Source organism: Mesoplodon densirostris, chromosome 4, assembly GCF_025265405.1.
Source record: "Mesoplodon densirostris isolate mMesDen1 chromosome 4, mMesDen1 primary haplotype, whole genome shotgun sequence".
NCBI classification, from domain to species: Eukaryota; Metazoa; Chordata; class Mammalia; order Artiodactyla; family Ziphiidae; genus Mesoplodon; species Mesoplodon densirostris.
This window is the reverse complement of record NC_082664.1, coordinates 3,953,260-3,972,024: the sequence shown is the minus strand read 5'-3', so window position 1 is coordinate 3,972,024 and position 18,765 is coordinate 3,953,260. Positions and strand designations below refer to the sequence as shown.

The 18,765-nt window shown below is 48.4% G+C and overlaps 2 protein-coding genes and 1 non-coding gene across 6 annotated transcripts in view; 2 read left to right on the top strand and 1 right to left on the bottom strand.

The window, feature by feature from the left end:
- Positions 1 to 3,244: 3,244 nt before the first annotated feature.
- On the bottom strand, positions 3,245 to 18,600 carry CINP (cyclin dependent kinase 2 interacting protein). The gene is made up of 5 exons (XM_060095605.1): positions 18,295 to 18,600; positions 14,841 to 15,009; positions 10,988 to 11,117; positions 5,173 to 5,302; positions 3,245 to 4,248 (listed from the first exon to the last, which is right to left on the bottom strand). The coding sequence occupies exons 1-5, from the start codon at positions 18,299 to 18,301 to the stop codon at positions 4,046 to 4,048; spliced, it is 639 nt and encodes a 212-aa protein (XP_059951588.1). The 5' UTR covers positions 18,302 to 18,600; the 3' UTR covers positions 3,245 to 4,045.
- Positions 12,098 to 12,213, top strand: LOC132489847 (U5 spliceosomal RNA). The gene has a single exon (XR_009532215.1). It is a non-coding gene; the product is annotated as a U5 spliceosomal RNA (small nuclear RNA).
- Positions 18,373 to 18,765, top strand: part of TECPR2 (tectonin beta-propeller repeat containing 2) — a 98,291-nt gene continuing 97,898 nt past the window's right edge. For all 4 annotated transcript variants that reach the window (XM_060095603.1, XM_060095599.1, XM_060095600.1 and 1 more), the window contains exon 1: positions 18,373 to 18,555. The gene's annotated coding sequence lies outside the window, so the exon portion shown is untranslated. The remainder of the gene's footprint in view (positions 18,556 to 18,765) is intronic.

Genomic DNA, 18,765 nt, shown 5'->3' with positions numbered 1-18,765 from the left:
TCTTGCCTACAAGAAACAGGGGACAAGAAGCCTCCATGCCCGGGAGCCCCACAGGGCCCCGCTCGGTTTCAGCACATCCTGTGGACTCAGGGGCACTTCTGGGGAACCCAGGGCCGTGCGAAACCACTGGGGGTCCAGTCCTGGGGGCCTGGAGCGTGGGGGTTAGGACTTCAACACACGCACTTGGGGGGACATATCCAGAGCATGGCACCTCTCAAGTAAAAACGTGAGCCGGTGGGCATTCAGGGAGTTGAGTGGCTGTGCTCCAGAGGTGGTCCAGACCCAGGTCACTAACGCACCAAGGGTGGCCCTCTTCCCAGAGGTCTCAAGGTTCACTGCCCTGTATGTCTGCTCCATCCCCTGCAGAGAGAAGGAGCCAAGGAGCGCGCTCAGCCTGTGAGGGCTGTGACCTGGGAGATGCACACAAGGCCTCTGCTCACATCTCACTGGTCCTTGGCCACACCTTGCTGCCAAAAAAGGCTCTGAAACCTCCTCCTCAACTGGTAGCCATAGCCAGGTAACCCTTAAATGAAGCGGAGAATCAATACTAAAGGAGGACCAGCCAAACGCCTCCCCCTAGAGTGGTCAAAATTGCTTCGGGTCAGTCTGGAGAGGCGGTAGTGACGGCTCTGGAAAGCCTCAGCAGCTTGAAACAACGAAGGGGTGTGTCTCCTGCTCACAAGTCATGTCACTCGGAGGTCGTGGGGGACGCGGCAGGGGCAGCCACATCTCAGGCACTGCTGGTGGCGCCACCAGAGGGAGGGAGCTCCAGGAGAGGTTAGACCCACCACGAGAGGCACCTCAGTGGCCACACGGTCCCACCCAACCCCGAGGGCACTGAAGTGCAGGCTGTCCACAGGCCGGGAAGGCAGGAGTCTGGGAATATTTGGTGAATAGCATGAGTGGTTGGTCAACAGAGGTCACGTTATCACTGATGACATGCACTGTTGTTCACAGCTGTGCTGTGTTCGGTACCTTTTTTGTTGTTGTTGTTGTTGTTTTTGCAGTACGCGAGCCTCTCACTGTTGTGGCCTTTCCCGTTGCGGAGCACAGGCTCCGGACGCGCAGGCTCAGCGGCCGTGGCTCACGGGCCCAGCCGTTCCGCGGCATGTGGGATCTTCCCGGACCGGGGCACGAACCCGTGTCCCCTGCATCGGCAGGCGGACTCTCAACCGCTGTGCCACGAGGGAAGCCCTGTATTCGGTACCTTGTGATTACTTTCATGGTTTGTGTAAGCTTTTGTGTTTCCTGGAAAGAGGGAGAGAGGGAATTTTTTTTTTAGTTTTCATTAAATGTACTTGTCGTGAATTCATCTTGAACCGCTTCCCCAACCCAGTTCTGTTTTGTGGATTCTACCTGTTAGTATTTCTTTACTGTCTATTTCACAAGATTTCCAGAGGCAGAGGAGATATTTGGTGATCAATCCACTATGCTTAGAAGTCCAATATGGGTTCTCCAATGGCTTCATTGCTCCTTTCAGATAGAAATTGTCCTTTGGTTGTGTAATGACTTTGGAACTCAGCAAACTCAACAGCCGAGAGCTCTTCCATCAATCTGATGCCTCTTCCGTTGTGTGAGGGACCCCTGGGCTAATGCCACTGGACACTTGGCTCATTCACTTGTCCTTTTCAGTGAAACGGAGCAGGACCCTGTGGGACTCCTGGGCACAAGTCCTTCCATGTCACCCATTTCTTGTTTGTAGGAAATTGGTTTCGTTCAGCCTCCATGGCCTTCCCCGAGTTCCAAAGGGCAGGTTCAAACAGTCGCTAATCAGGGAACGGAGGGGATGCAGAGACAAGGGAGGAGCAGTCAGGAAACAACAGTGCTGGGCTTCCCTGGTGGCGCAGTGGTTGAGAGTCTGCCTGCTAATGCAGGGGACACGGGTTCGAGCCCTGATCTGGGAAGATCCCACATGCCATGGAGCAACTAGGACCATGAGCACAACTACTCAGCCTGCACGTCTGGAGCCTGTGCTCCGCAACAAGAGAGGCCGCGATAGTGAGAGGCCCGCGCACTGCGATGAAGAGTGGCCCTCGCTTGTGGTAACTGGAGAAAGCCCTTGCACAGAAACGAAGACCCAACACAGCCAAAAACAAACAATTAATTAATTAATTAATTAATTAATTAAAAATGAATATCTGCTTTAAAAAAAAGTGGCATTAGGGACTTCCCTGGTGGCTCAGTGGTCCTGGTGGCTCAGTGGTTAAGAATCTGGCTGCCAATGCAGGGGACATGGGTTCGAGCCCTGGTCCAGGAAGATTCCACATGCCGCGGAGCAACTAAGCCCGTGCACCACAACTACTGAGCCTGCACTCTAGAGCCCATGCTCTGCAACAAGAGAAGCCACCTCAATGAGAAGCCCGCGCGCTGCAACAAAGAGTAGCCCCCGCTCGCTGCAACTAGAGAAAGCCCTCGTGCAGAAACGAAGACCCAACGCAGCAAAATAAATAAACTAATTAATTTTAAAAAACCCTCCTACCCCCAACATCTAAAAAAAAGAAAGAAAAAGAAACAATAGTGCAGCCTTAGGGCAGGGTCCTGGTTCCTCCTCAAGGGATACAGATAACAATACCTTCGAGCTCTTCTGCAGATCTAAAACCCCCAACAAATAGAAGACTTTAACTACTTGATGAAGCACTCTTTATTCCAGAGAGGCCACAGTTTGATGATACCACCTGATGCCAGATGATATTTGGACTGAAGGAACGAGAGCCCTGCACACACTCTCATCCTTATCAGCAACCCCACCCCAGGTTGGGACACACAGTTTTGAGGGCATTAGCCCGCTGTGGCCCCCTTTGCCTGGCAAAGCAATAAAGCTATTCTTTTCTACTTCACCCTAAACTCTGTCTCCGAGATTCAATTCAGCGCTAGTGCACAGAGGTGGGGTTTTGGCATCAGCAGCATTGATCGTTTCCATTAGTTCTTCTGGGCAACCTGGGTGTCTGAGGACGAGGCATCACGAACACAGGAAATGTCCTAGAAAGGGCTAGAAATTCTTCAGGGTCTCCTCTGAAGAGCATTTCTTCTTTAAGTACCACCCCCCACCCCAAACATAAAACTGACCTCGTGCCTCGGAGGGCCCTGTCCCGCCTGTCTGGCTCAGGACTGCAGCCTGCTGTCTAAGCTGCAGGAAGCAGGGGGCAGGGTGCCAGTCTTGCCGAATGCTGACCAGGCGGTTTCCAGACTGCAGGACATCTGACAGGCTGCTTTTCTGATGGTTAGATTTTAATAAATACTGCAAAGGAAAGAGAAATTCTAAGACACGTTGCCTTTAAATGCTTTGGCTATGCCAACTTACACAGTGAGATATCCTTTCGCTCAAAATACATTCCCATGATATATAAAGTCTTTTCTTTTGGGAATATTTTCTTTCTTTGCCTAGGACGCTAGAAGCTCATTGTCATGAGGCTACATCCTGTATCACACAGCATGAAGTTTCTTAGATTTCTGTTTCTGGGGAGCAAGGGCAGGACTGACTCCGGATATCTGGTTGCAAATATTGCCAAACTACAGGACTTATGCCCAGAGAATGACAGGGAAGACACTTCACTTGGCCTGTCACAGCCTCCGTACAAAAACAGGGGTCCTTGTTTGGTAGGCAGCTTTCATTTCCATGACGCTGGTCTTTGCTCAGTGACTCTACGGTACTTGAAAGATTAGTTGTGATTATAAAACTAATACGGTCCCACAGTTTAAACAGTACGCACACATATTAAACCAGGGATTTTCTAAATAAATGTCATCTATGTAAAATACACCTAATTTACAAGAACAAGATCACTTAGTCATTCCGTTGAGGAACTCATTTATTTCGGGCAGAAGTCTTCATAGTGACACATTCACAATAGGTGCCGATGACGCTGAGTGGTGGATGGCAGGCAGCAGTGATAACCGCAGAGCTGGTGAAATGATCAGGTCTGGAAGATCCTAAGGTCAGTGGGTGGCTGTGCCAGAGCACAGGGTGTGACCCCGGGGTGCGACACAGGGCCCACCCGAAAGACCGTCCGCCGTGGGAGCAGCCTGGAGGAGCCGCGTTGGGAGGTCACAGCGCTCGGTGCCCGGTTTCAAGCAGCAGGCTTTCCAGAAGCAGCCTGCTGTCGCCCTCCAGGTACGGCTGGTGCAGCCACATGGACAGGTAGCTCAGGGCCAGGTCACGGTCGGCCGTGTGCGCCAGCTGCTCCACGACGGTGCGCTTCAGGCGGAGCTCCCGGCCGTACATGTCGGAGAGCTTGCGGGAGACCTCGTCTGAAAGGAACGCGAGCCATCCTTGAACAGTGGCATTCAAGGGGGTACCCCTGACTAGGGAAGACCCGCCACTTTTTTGGGGGGGCCATGCTGCGCAGCTTGCGGGACCTTAATTCCCAGACCAGGGGTGGAACCCGCACCCTCCGAAGTGAAAGCACTGAGTCTTAACCACTGGACAGCCAGGGACTTTGCAAAGCTCCTCCTTAAAAGCTAGAGTCAGCGACAACACAAGAGGAAGAAGGGCTCCAGCCAGTGCAGATTAGAATCACATAACATGGTAAATAAGTGTCATGAAATTAAAAAGTACCTGTTACCTTTCCACTCGACTCTTAGGAACTGGCAATCATTATACATAGCAGACTGACCTCAAACTGACGGTGTTCCATAAACACGTTACATTAGGTGATTTTCCCCCTTATTTAAGTCTCAGAGCAACATCAAATAGCTTAGTCCTTCTTTTAAACTAATAAAGCAAAAAAACGGCCCTTACCTCACAGCTTATTTCAGTAATGGAGCTTGTTTTCCCAGCAGTCTTCTTCCATGGGGCGGGCTGAAGGGACCCCCCCCCATGTACTTTTTAAATAAAACAAAACAAAAAGCAAAAACCCATCCTTCTTGAAAAACAAAAACGAGATTTCTGCCTCTACAGAGGAGGCAAAGTGCATTCTCCCCGTTGGCCTTAAAGGGCTAATAATGGCAACTTGCTTCATGGGTCTCTAATTACATTTAATATTCTTTGCTGATTAGTAGGTAATTAAAGGCAAGAAGAAACACTCCTCTAAGACGTCCTCATCTCCTTCCTTCCCAATGGATCCTCTTCAGTTGAATTTCAAAGCCTGTCGACTTCTTAGAGGGCCAGATCTAAATGACACCAAATGCTCTCGTAACCTACCCTTGAAAATCAATGCAGAAAGAAATACTTACAAAAATAGGCTGTGGGCCACGTGTGGAACAGGGGGGGGCGTCTTCTCTCCTCCCTGTAATGGAAATCTTCTAGTTCACAAATCCCCTTGGTAGTGGAAGACAGCTTTTCCATTTTCAACTGTATTTTGGTCTGAAAAGATATTAATTTAGAATATGAGATTATTATTTGAAATCCTGTCTTAGATTCAATAACTCTTAAGATTTCAAAGCTAAGAAATGTAAGTCTGTTGAGATCGTAAGTCCAATGATCCAACACCGTTAACTCCATGTGCATCAAATTTCCAGGGAGAAGGAGACTGACACTTGCTACGAGTTCACTAATTTGGATTACTTCAGTAATATAAGCCCACATCTCCAGTGCTGGAGAAGAGGAAGCATGCTGGGTCCTGCTTCATTAAGATTTCCGAACATCACTAATTTTTTAGCACCAAAGACCTGGAGGGGTGGCAAGGCAGGCTCTCGCTTTTATGGAATGAGAGGAGAAGAGGCATTAAATGAGCTCATTTCTGACTCTTTTTTCTCTAATTAATTAATTAATTAATTAATCTTTGGCTGTGTTGGGTCTTCGTTGCTGCGTGCGGGGGCTACTCTTCATTGCCGTGCGCGGACTTCTCATTGCAGTGGCTTCTCTCATTGTGGAGCACAGGATCTAGGCGCACCGGCTCTGTAGTTGTGGCTCATGGGCTCTAGAGCGCAGGCTCAGTAGTTGTGGCACACGGGCTTAGTTGCTCCGCGGCATGTGGGATCTTCCTGGACACCAGGGATCAAACCCGCGTCCCCTGCCTTGGCAGGCGGATTCTTAACCACTGGTACCAACCAGGGAAGTCCCTCATTTCTGACTCTTATGAACTGCCTTTGAGTTTAATGCCAAAAGCTTGGCCTCTGTGCACCAGTGTCGAGTCAAACCTCGGAGACAGAGTTTTGGGTGAAGTAGGAAAGAATAGCTTTATTGCTTTGCCAGGCAAAGGGGGACACAGCAGGCTCCTGCCCTGAAAACCTATGTGTCCCCAACCCAGGAGGATTGGATGAGGGGTTTTATAGCAACAGTTCAAGGGTGGAGGTGCTGATAAAACTAGAGTGTGTGTGGGGCCTGCACTCCTTTAATCTGGTCTCAGGTGGTCCTCTCCTAATCTTTTTTTTTTTTTTTTTTTTTTTTGCGGTATGCGGGCCTCTCACTGTTGTGGCCTCTCCCGTCGCGGAGCACAGGCTCCGGATGCACAGGCTCAGCGGCCATGGCTCACGGGCCCAGCCGCTCCGCGGCATGTGGGATCTTCCCGGACCGGGGCACGAACCCGCGTCCCCTGCATCGGCAGGCAGACTCCCAACCACTGCGCCACCAGGGAAGCTCCCCTCTTCTAATCTTAATGAGCTTCTCTGGTCCCTTTAATCTTGCCTCAGGTGGTTTCTTGGCTGCTCTTCTTTTGCTCAGCAACTGTTTGAACCTGCCCTTTGGAACTCAGGAAAGGTCATGGAGGCTGGAGTCCTGTCTACAAACAAGAAACGGGGGATGGAAAGGCTTCCGTGCCCAGGAGCCCCACAGGGTCCTGCTCTTTTTCCAGTTTACTGAAACCTCTTTGAGGCTTGTTTCCTTGTTTATAAATGGTAATAACGAAAGGCAGCCCTACACACTTCACACAGGAAGGAGATGGTGAGGACGTGACATGGTCGGTGCCTCAGTGTACGCCAGGCTCCGTGCTGCGGCACAAAGTGCCTGCTTCCACAGGGGGTCGGGAGACTAAGTTAGTACTTGTGGAGCACCTGGTCAGAGCTACGTAAGGGTTTGTTAAGTAAAACAAATGGGTGACGTAACAGAGGTTCCAGATATCAGTAGCATGGGTTTACTAAGACCACAAGTCTAGGTCCTAAGTATGGAGTTAGCTTTATGTACACAGGGGGTATAAGCAAAGATAAATAAATCGCCAAAATCTTAATTCCTTGCACTTAGTCCTTTAACCACCCTCCAATTACATCTGAAGAGGCATGCACTAAATTTAGCAAACATTCATTTTTAAAGGACTAGACTCCTTTCCCAAATCTTTCCAGGTTCGATATTTCACTTGACCCAACCCCGAGAGGCAGGACTCCTCATTTCCGTACCACAGGTGGGAAAACTCTCAAGGTTGCTGAGCTAGGGAAGGACAAGGCCAGGACTTGATATCATGCTTTCCGAGCCCAAGTCTCTTGACACCCAATCCTAAGCTCTCTCCTCTGTGTCCTGCAGCAGCTCTACCTAATGCTAAGAAAAGCTGATGAAGGTCAGGAGAGGCAAGAAAATCCTGGAGGCTTGACACCGCCGGGCGAGAGGTGCCAGCCCCATGCTGGGGCTCATCCATCAATGACGGTACCAAAGTCTCACGCACGTGCAGCCCTAAAGTGACAGCAGCTGGACACGCTCTCAGCTCCACGTCCCCTCCCAAAGCCAACAGCCCACACCTCGAGATGTTCGTCCAGCTTAGGGACAAGGGTGCCTCCACCCTCTACCAATGTCAGATTCAAGACAAAGTCAAGTCTGGGAAAACATTCTCTCTAAAGGATGGAGGAAAATAGGAAAAATAATATCAATATCCTTATAACATCAACATTGGTTTTGAACCTAAGAATGAGACGTAAGTCTCAAATCACTTTATTTTACTTTATATTTTGGCCACGCTGTATGGCTTGCGGGATCTTAGTTCCCCGACCAGAGATCGAACCCAGACCCCTGGCAGTGAAAGTGCAGAGTCTTAACCACTGGACTGCCAGGGAAGTCCCTGAAACCACTTTAAAATAGAATAAATTCACTGGAGCAGAACTTTGGGGCCTGACAACTAGCACCCGTGGTCAGCTCAGGCTTTGTCTGAAGACCTCGGGAACTCAGGTCACTATGGGCACGCGGTCACCTAAAACCTTGCAGCCACTTTCAGCTGCCCTGCCAGGCCACGCCCCCTAACCCTGGACCCGTGCTGTGGGTAGAGGGACCAGGGACAGGACGTGTCACCTGTTACTGTTCAGTCCATCAAGCCGCTGGCTGGATGTTCTGGACCTTGACTCTACCTCCTAACACCCTCCCAGGCCGTCCCTCCTCCGTGCGGGTCAGTGGGACGGAGGAAGGGGTCCCGTGGTACCCGACAAGCCACTTAAGAATGGGGAGAACCAAGGATGGACAAGTAAAACCAGCCAGTCCTTCCTGACATGCCTGAAACGGAAGGCAAAATGCGTCTTCCTCCTCGTCCCGCGCAGACGCTCTTCCCTAATGAGGTGTGCATATGTATAGAGTTATAAATGAGGACTTGTGAGCTAAAGAAAGCCAAATGGCATTTAGAAACAAAACCCTTCCCAGGGTTTTCACATTTTATAAAAGTCACATTAGTATATGGCAAAAGTGTTTCTCATTTTAACCCAGTTTGGGGATTCTGTGAAATGTTTTATGCCAGAAAGGAAGACGGAAGGTGACGGATGAAGAGGTTCTGGTGGGAGTGTTGCCACATCTAACGACAAACGACCGAGCCCAGCATCGTGTGCTTAACTCTGTTGGCTGTTTAAAGTATTCCAGTACACACAGGGAACTATATTCAATATCCCGTAATAAACCATAATGGAAAAGGATATGAGAAAGAATATGTATTTATATGTCTAACTGAATCACTTTGCTGTACACCAGAAACTAACACAACACTGGAAATCAACTATACTTCAGTAAAACAACAACAACAAAAATTGACAATTAAAAGCTAAGTGTGGGACTTCCCTGGTGGTGCAGTTGTTAAGAATCCACCTGCCAATGCAGGGGACACGGGTTTGAGCCCTGGTCTAGAAAGATCCCACATGCCACGGAGCAACTAAGCCCGTGTGCCACAACTACTGAGCCTGCACTCTAGAGCCCGCGAGCCACAACTACTGAGCCCACGTACTACAACTACTGAAGCCCACGCACCTAGAGCCCGTGCTCTGCAGCAAGAGAAGCGACCGCAATGAGAGGCCCACGCACCACAAGGAAGAGTAGCCCCCACTCGTCGCAACTAGAGAGAGCCCATGCGCAGCAACGAAGACCCAAAGCAGCCAAAAATAAATAAATAAATAAATAGATTAATTAATTAATTAAAAAAAAGCTAAGTGTGGCCAGGAAGTAAATAAATAAAATATTTCAATATAGGAACTTAGCCATTCAGTTTCTTTTCTTTCAAGCAATATGTGTGCCCATGCTTGGTCCAAACAAAACCACTTGCCATAATCAAATGGGTTAATTTGGGGAAAAAACATACATGTGGTCAGTTTTCAATTGGGTCGTTCTGGAAATTTCGATTGATTACTCTGCCTGTGTTAATTCTCTACTGGTCCAGAAGTCTAGGTCTAGAACTCAACTACTGGAGACACAGCTGTGAACCTGGAGATAAAACAAAGAGAACACCAAGCCACACACCTTATCCTCCAGCCTTCCTGTGAGTGGGGCTTAAAACAAAGTGACTGATGACCCAGGCCTGTCTTGTTCCTGCTTGAGCACCAGGTGGAGAGCCTGGGCAGGGGGGCAAGTGTTTCTTATCACAGTACAACCCGAAGGCAGCATCACAAAACAGACGGGACAACTACAAAAACCTAATCATTTATTTAGAGGAGACAAATAGCCCCATACACAGCAAAATATCCTGAAGACAGTATTGCATCTCAATCAAAGAAAAGGCTAAATCACCAAAATGTTCTCAATGCACTATTTATTTTTCTCATTTTAATGTTTCAGAAACCATTACATCTTACAATGGATGTGAGGTTTAAAAGGGCAGAGCTTCTTCCTGAAAAATTCTTAAACCTATAGTCTGTCTCATAATATGTGGAACCCTAACTTTGAATAAGTGGTACCTTGAAGAAATACAATTATATTTGACATATTCTGTTTAAAAAGGCAAGGAAGCATGTAAAACATGTGAAACATTTCCATCAAGAAAGGTTAAACGGGGGCTTCCCTGGTGGCTCAGTGGTTGAGAGTCCGCCTGCCGATGCAGGGGACACGGGTTCATGCACCGGTCCGGGAAGATCCCACATGCTGCGGAGCGCCTGGGGCCCTGAGCCATGGCCGCTGAGCCTGTGCGTCCGGAGCCTGTGCTCCGCAACGGGAGAGGCCACAACAGTGAGAGGCCCGCGTACTCCCCCCAAAAAAAGAAAGGTTAAACGATACAGAGTTTCTATGTTTGTGGGAAGCTTTAGTTAGTTAGTTCAAAGATGTGCAAAACCTTATTCCTGTGTCTGGTTGAGATGAGGTGTTTTGTGCACATGTGGTGGCCAGCATGGTGGGTACTGACACCCAGACTTTAGTTAAACAAACATATAAGAGCATCTCTTATGTGCGAGATCAAGGCTCACAGGCCCAATCCAGCTCAAAGCCTATTTCTGTGTGTCCCTTGAGCTAAGAATGGGTTTTACATTTTTAAGTGGTTGAAAAAAAAAATCAAAAGCAGAATATTTTGTGACACGTGAAAATTATCTGAAATGCAAAGTTCAGCATCCATAAATAGAGTTTTATGGGGACACAGCCGCACCCACTAGCCTCCGTACCATTGCTGAGTAGAGGTGAGAGTGCCTGCAGGGTCCCCAAAGCCTGACACACATCCTGTGGAGCCTGGGGGTGCGTGAAATTGCCCTGGCAACACGCAGGACCAAAAGAACCAAGGTCTAGGACAGCTTCTTGGGAAACAAGATTTATGGGACACGTAGAGCGAGAGAGACCAATGGAGGAGGTTGAGGAAGGAAAAACGAAAGCTTCGTGAAGGAAGGCACGACCAACCACGTGGAACGCTGCAAGGCGCTTGTGCAACCGCGACACCCGAGGATCCCTGCACCTTACCAAAGCATCCAGGGTGGTCTGCAGCCCCTCGCACAGCATCTCGAGCTCCCTGCTGTACTCTGGGTGCTCCTTTTCTGCATTTTCATCAGAAGCCAGGCTGCTGCTCTCTAATCCTACCGTGTCTTTGCTCCTGGACAAGATGGAAAAGAGTGGAAACAAAATACACTCCACAGGCTCGCCGCATTTCCTTGTGATGAACGCTTGAGAACTCAATATCCATGTACTTATGTCATCATCGACTTTTTTCATTGGCGTCGTTTCACGTCATCACGTTTACATGTTATTTATATATACAACAAATATGTCCATCCGCTACTCAGTTCTGCCCTAGAACAAGTCAATTCAATCCAGCCCTGTGGCATCCTCAGCGGGTAAGACACAGATCATTTCCTCAGAATCCACCAGCTAGGAATGCGTTTTGTAAACGGAAGGCTGTGACCCACAGCGCCTGAAATTAATCTAGTGGGGCCACAATCAACAATTAAGGAACAAAATTAGGGACTTCCCTGGTGGTTCAGTGGTTGAAACTCTGTGCTTCCACTGCAGGGGACATGGGTTGGATCCCTGGTCGGGGAACTAAGATCCCACATGATGTGCGGCACGGCCAAAAAAAAAAAAAAAGAAATTTAAGGAAAAAAATTAAACATTAGGATAGAAAATATCAGAGAGCATCTTATGCAGTAAGGTAAGAACTGTTTCATGGAACTTGCTGAGCAGGAAAAGGCGGCAGAGGGCCGACGTGTGTGATGTGTTTGAAAGAACTGGAAAGAGCCAGGGGCCCAGAAAGTTAAGACTCCAGACTCTGGCCAGTAGACAAAGATAAACAAATATATAATTACAACTTTGAGAAATTAAAACTACACATATATAGGGGCTTCTCTGGTGGCACAGTGGTTGAGAGTCCGCCTGCTGATGCAGGGGACACGGGTTCGTGCCCCGGTCTGGGAAGATCCCACATGCCACGGAGTGGCTGGGCCCGTGAGCCGTGGCCGCTGGGCCTGCGCGTCCGGAGCCTGTGCTCCGCAGCGTGAGAGGCCACAACAGTGAGAGGCCCACGTACTGCAAAAGAAAAAAACAAAAATACAAAAAGAACTACACATATATAGATCCATACTTACGTTTCTCTTCAGATCATATAAATCTTTCACATTTTACTAAAGATTCTCGTGAGTAGGAACAAGCTTGAGTCTTGCTTAAATTTTTTGAGGCCTTGCATAAACAAAGCTGATTAAAAAAACAAAAACATATATATAGGAAAGTGCAAGAACAGTAAAGCAAATCTTCCAATTGGAATTGGCAACTGCCAACAGTTTTTTTTTATAACTTTTGTCTTTTTTTTTAAACATCTTTATTGGAGTATAATTGCTTTACAATGGTGTGTTAGTTTTTGCTTTACAACAGTGAATCAGTTATACATATACATATGTTCCCATCTCTCTTCCCTCTTTTTTTTTTTTTTTTTTTGTGGTACGCGGGCCTCTCACTGTTGTGGCCTCTCCCGTTGCAGAGCACAGGCTCCGGACACGCAGGCTCAGCGGCCATGGCTCATGGGCCTAGCCGCTCAGCGGCATGTGGGATCTTCCCGGACCAGGGCACGAACCCGTGTTCCCTGCATCGGCAGGCGGACTCTCAACCACTGTGCCACCATGGAAGCCCTCTCTTCCCTCTTGCGTCTCCCTCCCTCCCACCGTCCCTATCCCACCCCTGTAGGTGGTCACAAACTACCACCGAGCTGATCTCCCTGTGCCATGTGGCTGCTTCCCACTAGCTATCTATTTTACATTTGGTAGTGTACATATGTCCATGCCACTCTCACTTTGTCACAGCTTACCCTTCCCCTTCCCCATATCCTCAAGTCCATTCTCTAGTAGGTCTGTGTCTTTATTCCTGTCCTACCCCTAGGTTCTTCATGACATTTTTTTTTCTTAGATTCCATATATATGTGTTAGCATACGGTATTTGTCTTTCTCTTTCTGACTTACTTCACTCTGTATAACAGACTCCAGGTCCATCCACCTCACTACAAATAACTCAATTTCGTTTCTTTTTATGGCTGAGTAATATTCCATTGTACATATGTGTCACATCTTCTTTATCCATTCATCTGATGATGGACACCTAGGTTGCTTCCATGTCCTGGCTATTGTAAATAGAGCTGCAGTGAACATTGTGGTACATGACTCTTTTTGAATTATGGTTTTCTCAGGGTGTATGCCCAGTAGTGGGATTGCTGGGTTGTATGGTAGTTCTATTTGTAGTTTTTTAAGGAACCTCCATACTGTTCTCCATAGTGGCTGTACCAATTCACATTTCCACCAACAGTGCAAGAGTGTTCCCTTTTCTCCACACCCTCTCCAGCATTTATTGTTTCTAGATTTTTTGATGATGGCCATTCTGACTGGTGTGAGATGATACCTCATTGTAGTTTTGATTTGCATTTCTCTAATGATTAGTGATGTTGAGCATTCTTTCATGTGTTTGTTGGCAGTCTGTACTCCTTTGTCTTTTTAGAAGAACTTGCTAAGGGAAAACATGCTCCTGTGTGTCTCCTCTGCTCTGAGTACCCCTCTCTACTTCTGACAGCTGGTCATCAAAGGGAGGGGGGAGGTTCTCCACACCAAGCAATTCTCAGGTTCTCCGGACACCAGCTGGGTGTCTTACAATGTAACTCGATCCTGATACTATCTACCAGAGACAGTATCAGATGCCACAGGTTAGGGGCTCTGTCCCGCAAGACTGTCCCCGTCTCCACTTCAGACACCAGTCACACGCTCAGGTTGTTACCTGTGCTTAGGATGGGCCAGCTGTCAATTGGAAGTTCCCATGACCCCCTCCTTGGATTCAATTAATTCGCTAGACCAGCTCACAGGACTCAGGAAAACAGTTTACTTTCTAGACTACTGGTTTATTACAAAGAATATTAAAGGATACCAATACCCTTTATTCATATCCTTTATTCATATACCTGTAGACAAAAGGTACTCAAGGCAAGGTCTGGAAGGTCGGGCAGAGGAGCTTCCGACCCTGAGGAGTCTGGGGTACGTTTCCCTTCAGGCACATGGAAGCGTTCTGGTTCCCCAAGCCAGAAGCTCTCCAAACCCCCGTCCTTTTGGGTTTTTACGGAGGCTTCATTATGAAGGCAGGATTGATTACGTGATTGGCCATCGGTGATTAATTCAACTTCCAGCCTTTCTCACCCCCCAGAGGTGAGGTAAGCGGGGGGCTGATAGCGCCAACTCCAGTCCCCTGGTTGCTGCCTCCCTCCTTAGGGTTTTCCAGAAGCCCCCTCATCAACACGATCTCAGGTGTGGTAGAAAGGGGCTTGTTATGATAACAGGAGACCCCTTTCCCCTTTATCACTCTGGAGCTATTCCAGGAACTGGAGAACAAAAGAACGAATCTCAGCATAACTGAAGATTCTCCCATTGCTCATATCCCTAAGGAAATTGTAAGGGTGTTAAGAGCCGTGTGTCAGGAACAGGGACAAAGACCAAACATATATTTTTTTTACTGTAAATCACGATACCACAGAAATAAAATGCAGCATTATGAAGTGATAACTTCTTCCTAGCAGATACCAGTGTCATGAACTGAGTCTGTATCCTTCCAATCCATTTTAATAATTATATATACAGATGTAACCATGAACAATTCGTAGTATAATTTTGCATTTAAAATGTACACACACAGTTCATACTTGCATGCATCATTTTATCCCTTGCTTTTTCGCTTTATATAATTTATCCATGTTCCATGAAGGGAAGACTACCCTTCCCATTCTAAAAGACTGCCATGAAATTTCTGCCCAGTCCTTAAGGGTGAAGCACACAGAGCACACTTTGTAGGTACTTACAATAAACTGATTTTCAGGTTGGCAATATTATTTGCAGTAGCAAAACCTCCATCATTGAGGGCTTCCCATTTCAGGATTAAATTATGCCAATCGGCTGCATTGTCCTTAATTTTCCTTGCACTGACAGACAAGACAGGTTTTCTGGGCGTTGCACTTCCAAGAGTCTTTGCTGATAGGGAGCAAAAGAAAAATAATATTATGAAATTCATGATCACGGTTGGGGGGAAAACCCAAACTGTTCTAATTTGCAACAGTAAAACTATCAGCGACACTACATCCACTGGACAAAACACATCGTGGAAATGAAGACGTGTGGATGAATGTGAAAGTCCCTGCAACAAGACAAAACAGAATTGTTTTTACGTTTTTAGGTCTCACCAGATATACGAATCCTCTCGAAGCTTAACGGCTCCACAAAGTTTTACCCCGAGCACTCTGACCACTTTCAAAGGTTGGGAAGGAGGTGGAGCTGTCTTTCCCCCGTGAGGCTCCGATGCCCCTGCCTTACCGTGCCCATTCTCCATTCTCTGGAAATTTGATACCGGACGTTTGCTCAGAGCTTTGTGGGTCACCAGAGCTCATCACTCCAACACACTGACAAGGCTGAACCCCAGAGATGCAGTGATGACCTCCACGCTAGGAATGCAGGAGGAGGTCCAAAGTCCTTCAGGACCTGGCTCCTTCTCTGCCTCAACACTCACCTCAACCCCGAACTTGAAGCCCCTCGATCTCTAGCTAAAGTCAACTACTGGCAGCTCTTGAAAAGTCCTTTGCATGTGCAGTTCTCTCTGCTAGAAAGCTCTTTCCTTCCTCGGGCTAATGCTGCCCATACCCCAGGACTCACCCAGATCCCAGCTCCTGTGGGAAGCAACACCCAGACCACTCAGGCTGTTTGGGCCCTCCCAGCCCTCCTGTGCCCTCTCTTCTTCTCTACTTAGAATCCTTCAAAGGCTTCTCATGGCCCACAGGATAAGGTCCAAATTCTGAGAGAGGCCCCTTAAGGAATCCAGGACACACAATGGCGGTATAGTTTGGAGTCTAGACTCTGAAGACCAGAATGACTGGGTTTGAATCCCAGCTCTGTCACTGCCATTTGTACAATCTTGGGTTAAGTTAGTTAACCTCTCAGAGCCTCGATGTGACTATCTGTAAAACGGCGATAAAATATATCTACTACGAAGAGTTGATGTGAAGATCAGGTAATATATATGAAGCTGGGAATTCCTTGGCAGTCCAGTGGTTAGGACTCCACACGCTTCCACTGTAGGGGGCGTGGGTTTGATCCTTGGTAGGGAAACTAAGATCCCACAAGCCACGCAGCATGGCCAAAAAAACCCCCAAATAAAACATATACATATATGTAAAGCTGTGAGGGTGTGAGGGCCTGGCACATGGCAAGTATCCAGCATAGGGTGTATCACCACAAGGGCCTCTCCAACGTGTTTTTCCCACTACCACCAAGCAATAAATTCAATTCTGACACTATCTATCTGGAGACGGCATCAGATTCCACAAGTTAATGACTCAGTCCTGTAAGACTCCTCCCACGCCTCCACTTTAGACACCTGTCTCAAATCCAGGTTGTCACCTGTGCTCCTGACCTACCAGCTATAGGTCGGAGGTTCCAAAGACCGCCCCCTCCCTGGGGTTTGATTAATTTGCTAGAGTGGCTCACAGAAAACTCAGGAAAACATTTTACTTCCTAGATTACTAGGAAGAGCCAGATGGAAGAGATGCATAGGGTACGTACGTGGGCAGGGGTACAGAGCTGACAAGCTCTCTCCAAGTGCCGCTCTCCCTGCGTCTCCACCTGTTCACCAACATGGAAGCTCTCACAACCCTTTGCTTTTGTTTTTTTATGGAGGCTTCATTACATGGGCAGGATTGATTAAATGGTTGACAATTGGTGACTGATTTAACCTCCAGCCTCTCTTGCCTTGCTGGAGATGGGGGTTTGGGGGGGTGGGACTGAAAGTTCCAGCTCTCTAATCACATGGTTGGTTCCCCTGACAACCAGCCCCCATCCTTAGGCTACCTAGGAGCTCCACTTTTAAATATCATATTGATTTTTCATTCACTCTTTACTTATACAACTAACCAATATTCACCAAGTGCCTACATTATGCCAGCTGTGGGGGCTGAAGTGACTAAATTAGATAGACCAGGACCATTTTCATGGAACTTACTTTCCAAAGATGAGGTGGATAACAGACAATTAGATGATCATCAGTTTAGATCGTAAGTGCCACAAAATAAAACAGGGTCTTGTGTTAGCGTGAACCCCTGAGACGTTGTCATTTAGGCTGAAACGTGAATGATGAGAAGTCAACAGCAGGGGCCCTAAGGTGAGAATGAGCTTGGTGAGTGTGAAAAAAGAACAAGAACAGTGTGGCTAGAATGAAATGGAGAGAGGAGACAGTCAGACAGCTATAAACTTATAGGCCAAGATAATAAGTTTGGGTTTATTCCAAGTCAATGGAAAGCAAGCAGTAAGCTTTGAGCTGGGAAGTGACATGATCTGATGTAGGTTTTTAGAAAGTCACTTCCACAAAGAAGTCCTCCTGGATCCGCAGGTTGGGTAAGGACTCACTGCACTGTATATCTAGAACACCCTGTACTTCATTCAGCTTCATTCATGACACTCACCAGTGTAGTGCATTTGCTTGTTTAATGTCTAGTACATTCCTTGATAGACTCTTAAGTTCCACCAGAGTAGGGACTAAGACTGTCTTGGTCCCTCTCATAATCTCAGCACGTAGTAGGTGCTGACTAGAATGTGTTAAATGGAGAAAAAGCTCTTACCACCTGTATTATAATCGTCTAAGGGTTTCCCTCCCCCACTAGGGGCTCCTTGCGGGCGAGGACCACATGTGATTCATCGTGTCTGACCCATACCCAGCACATATTTAGGAACCAAAAACAATATTCTGACTTCAAGAAACTCACAGTCTAGCTGAGAAAGAGATCAGCTATCAATCACAGGGCAGGGCAGTAGCATAGTGGCTACGTTACTTATCCCTTCCGAGCCTCGACTCCCCACCTGTTGACGTTACTTCATGGGATCGCTGTGCGCCTCAAACGAGCTGATCCACTGAAAGTACTTAGAACACGACTTGGCGCACAGCGAGCACTCGTTGAATGATAGCTTTTATTACAAGCAGAAAGATCTGTGGCCGGGAATTCTGAGGGGAGTTCAGGGAAAGTGCTCCGCTGGTGCTAATTTATAACGACAATTACAATTTGAGTGTCAGGATCTGGGGACACTCCTTTGCATCATCTCGTTCTGCACATGAAAAAATCGAGGCTCGGCAAAACTGACTCCCGGGCCGACCGCAGAGCCTGATCGGGGCCAGCGGGCTGGGCTGGGGCAAGGGACGGACCGCCATTCAGCCCGAAGATCAAACTATAACAGTGGTACCCTCCCTGCCTGCGGCTAGTTGCCCTTCTCACGCACCTTCCATGCCGGCCGCAGAGATCCCAGGAAAGAGACCCGGAGCCCCGCCCACGCACACCGGAAGTCCGTCTACGTCACTTCCGTCCCGCCCACGGCCTCCTGAGGCTATGCCGCTCTAGCCGCCGGCGGAGCCGCTGCCGCTCGTCGGTGCCGGCCCCGTTTCCCAGGGAATGGGCTCCCGGCAGTCCCCGCGGCTCGGAGTTCATCCCTGCCTCCTCCGGCCCGGCCGGGCCGAAGAGTCCGGAGGAGCTGCAGCGGGAGGTGAGTCCCGCGACGCCGCCCACGATGCTGCCCGGCCCCGCGCCCCTCCCTCGGCCTTCCCGCCGCCGCTCACGCAGCCCCTGGGCCACCCTCCCTCGCCTCAGGGTCTCACTGCCCGTTTCGCTCCCTTTCCGGACTCCGTCTCGCCCGTGCCGGACGGCCGAGGCCGAATGCCATGGCACACGAAGCGCCGGGCTGCTTGCCCGGCAG

Excerpts from the sequence above, each read along its gene's own strand:
- CINP (XM_060095605.1), bottom strand. Across the intron at positions 11,118-14,840 it reads AACCTGAAAATCAGTTTATT|GAGCAAAGACACGGTAGGAT; the intron begins GTAAGTACCTAC and ends CATCTTGTCCAG. Across the intron at positions 4,249-5,172 it reads GTGGCCCACAGCCTATTTTT|ACGAGGTCTCCCGCAAGCTC; the intron begins GTAAGTATTTCT and ends CGTTCCTTTCAG.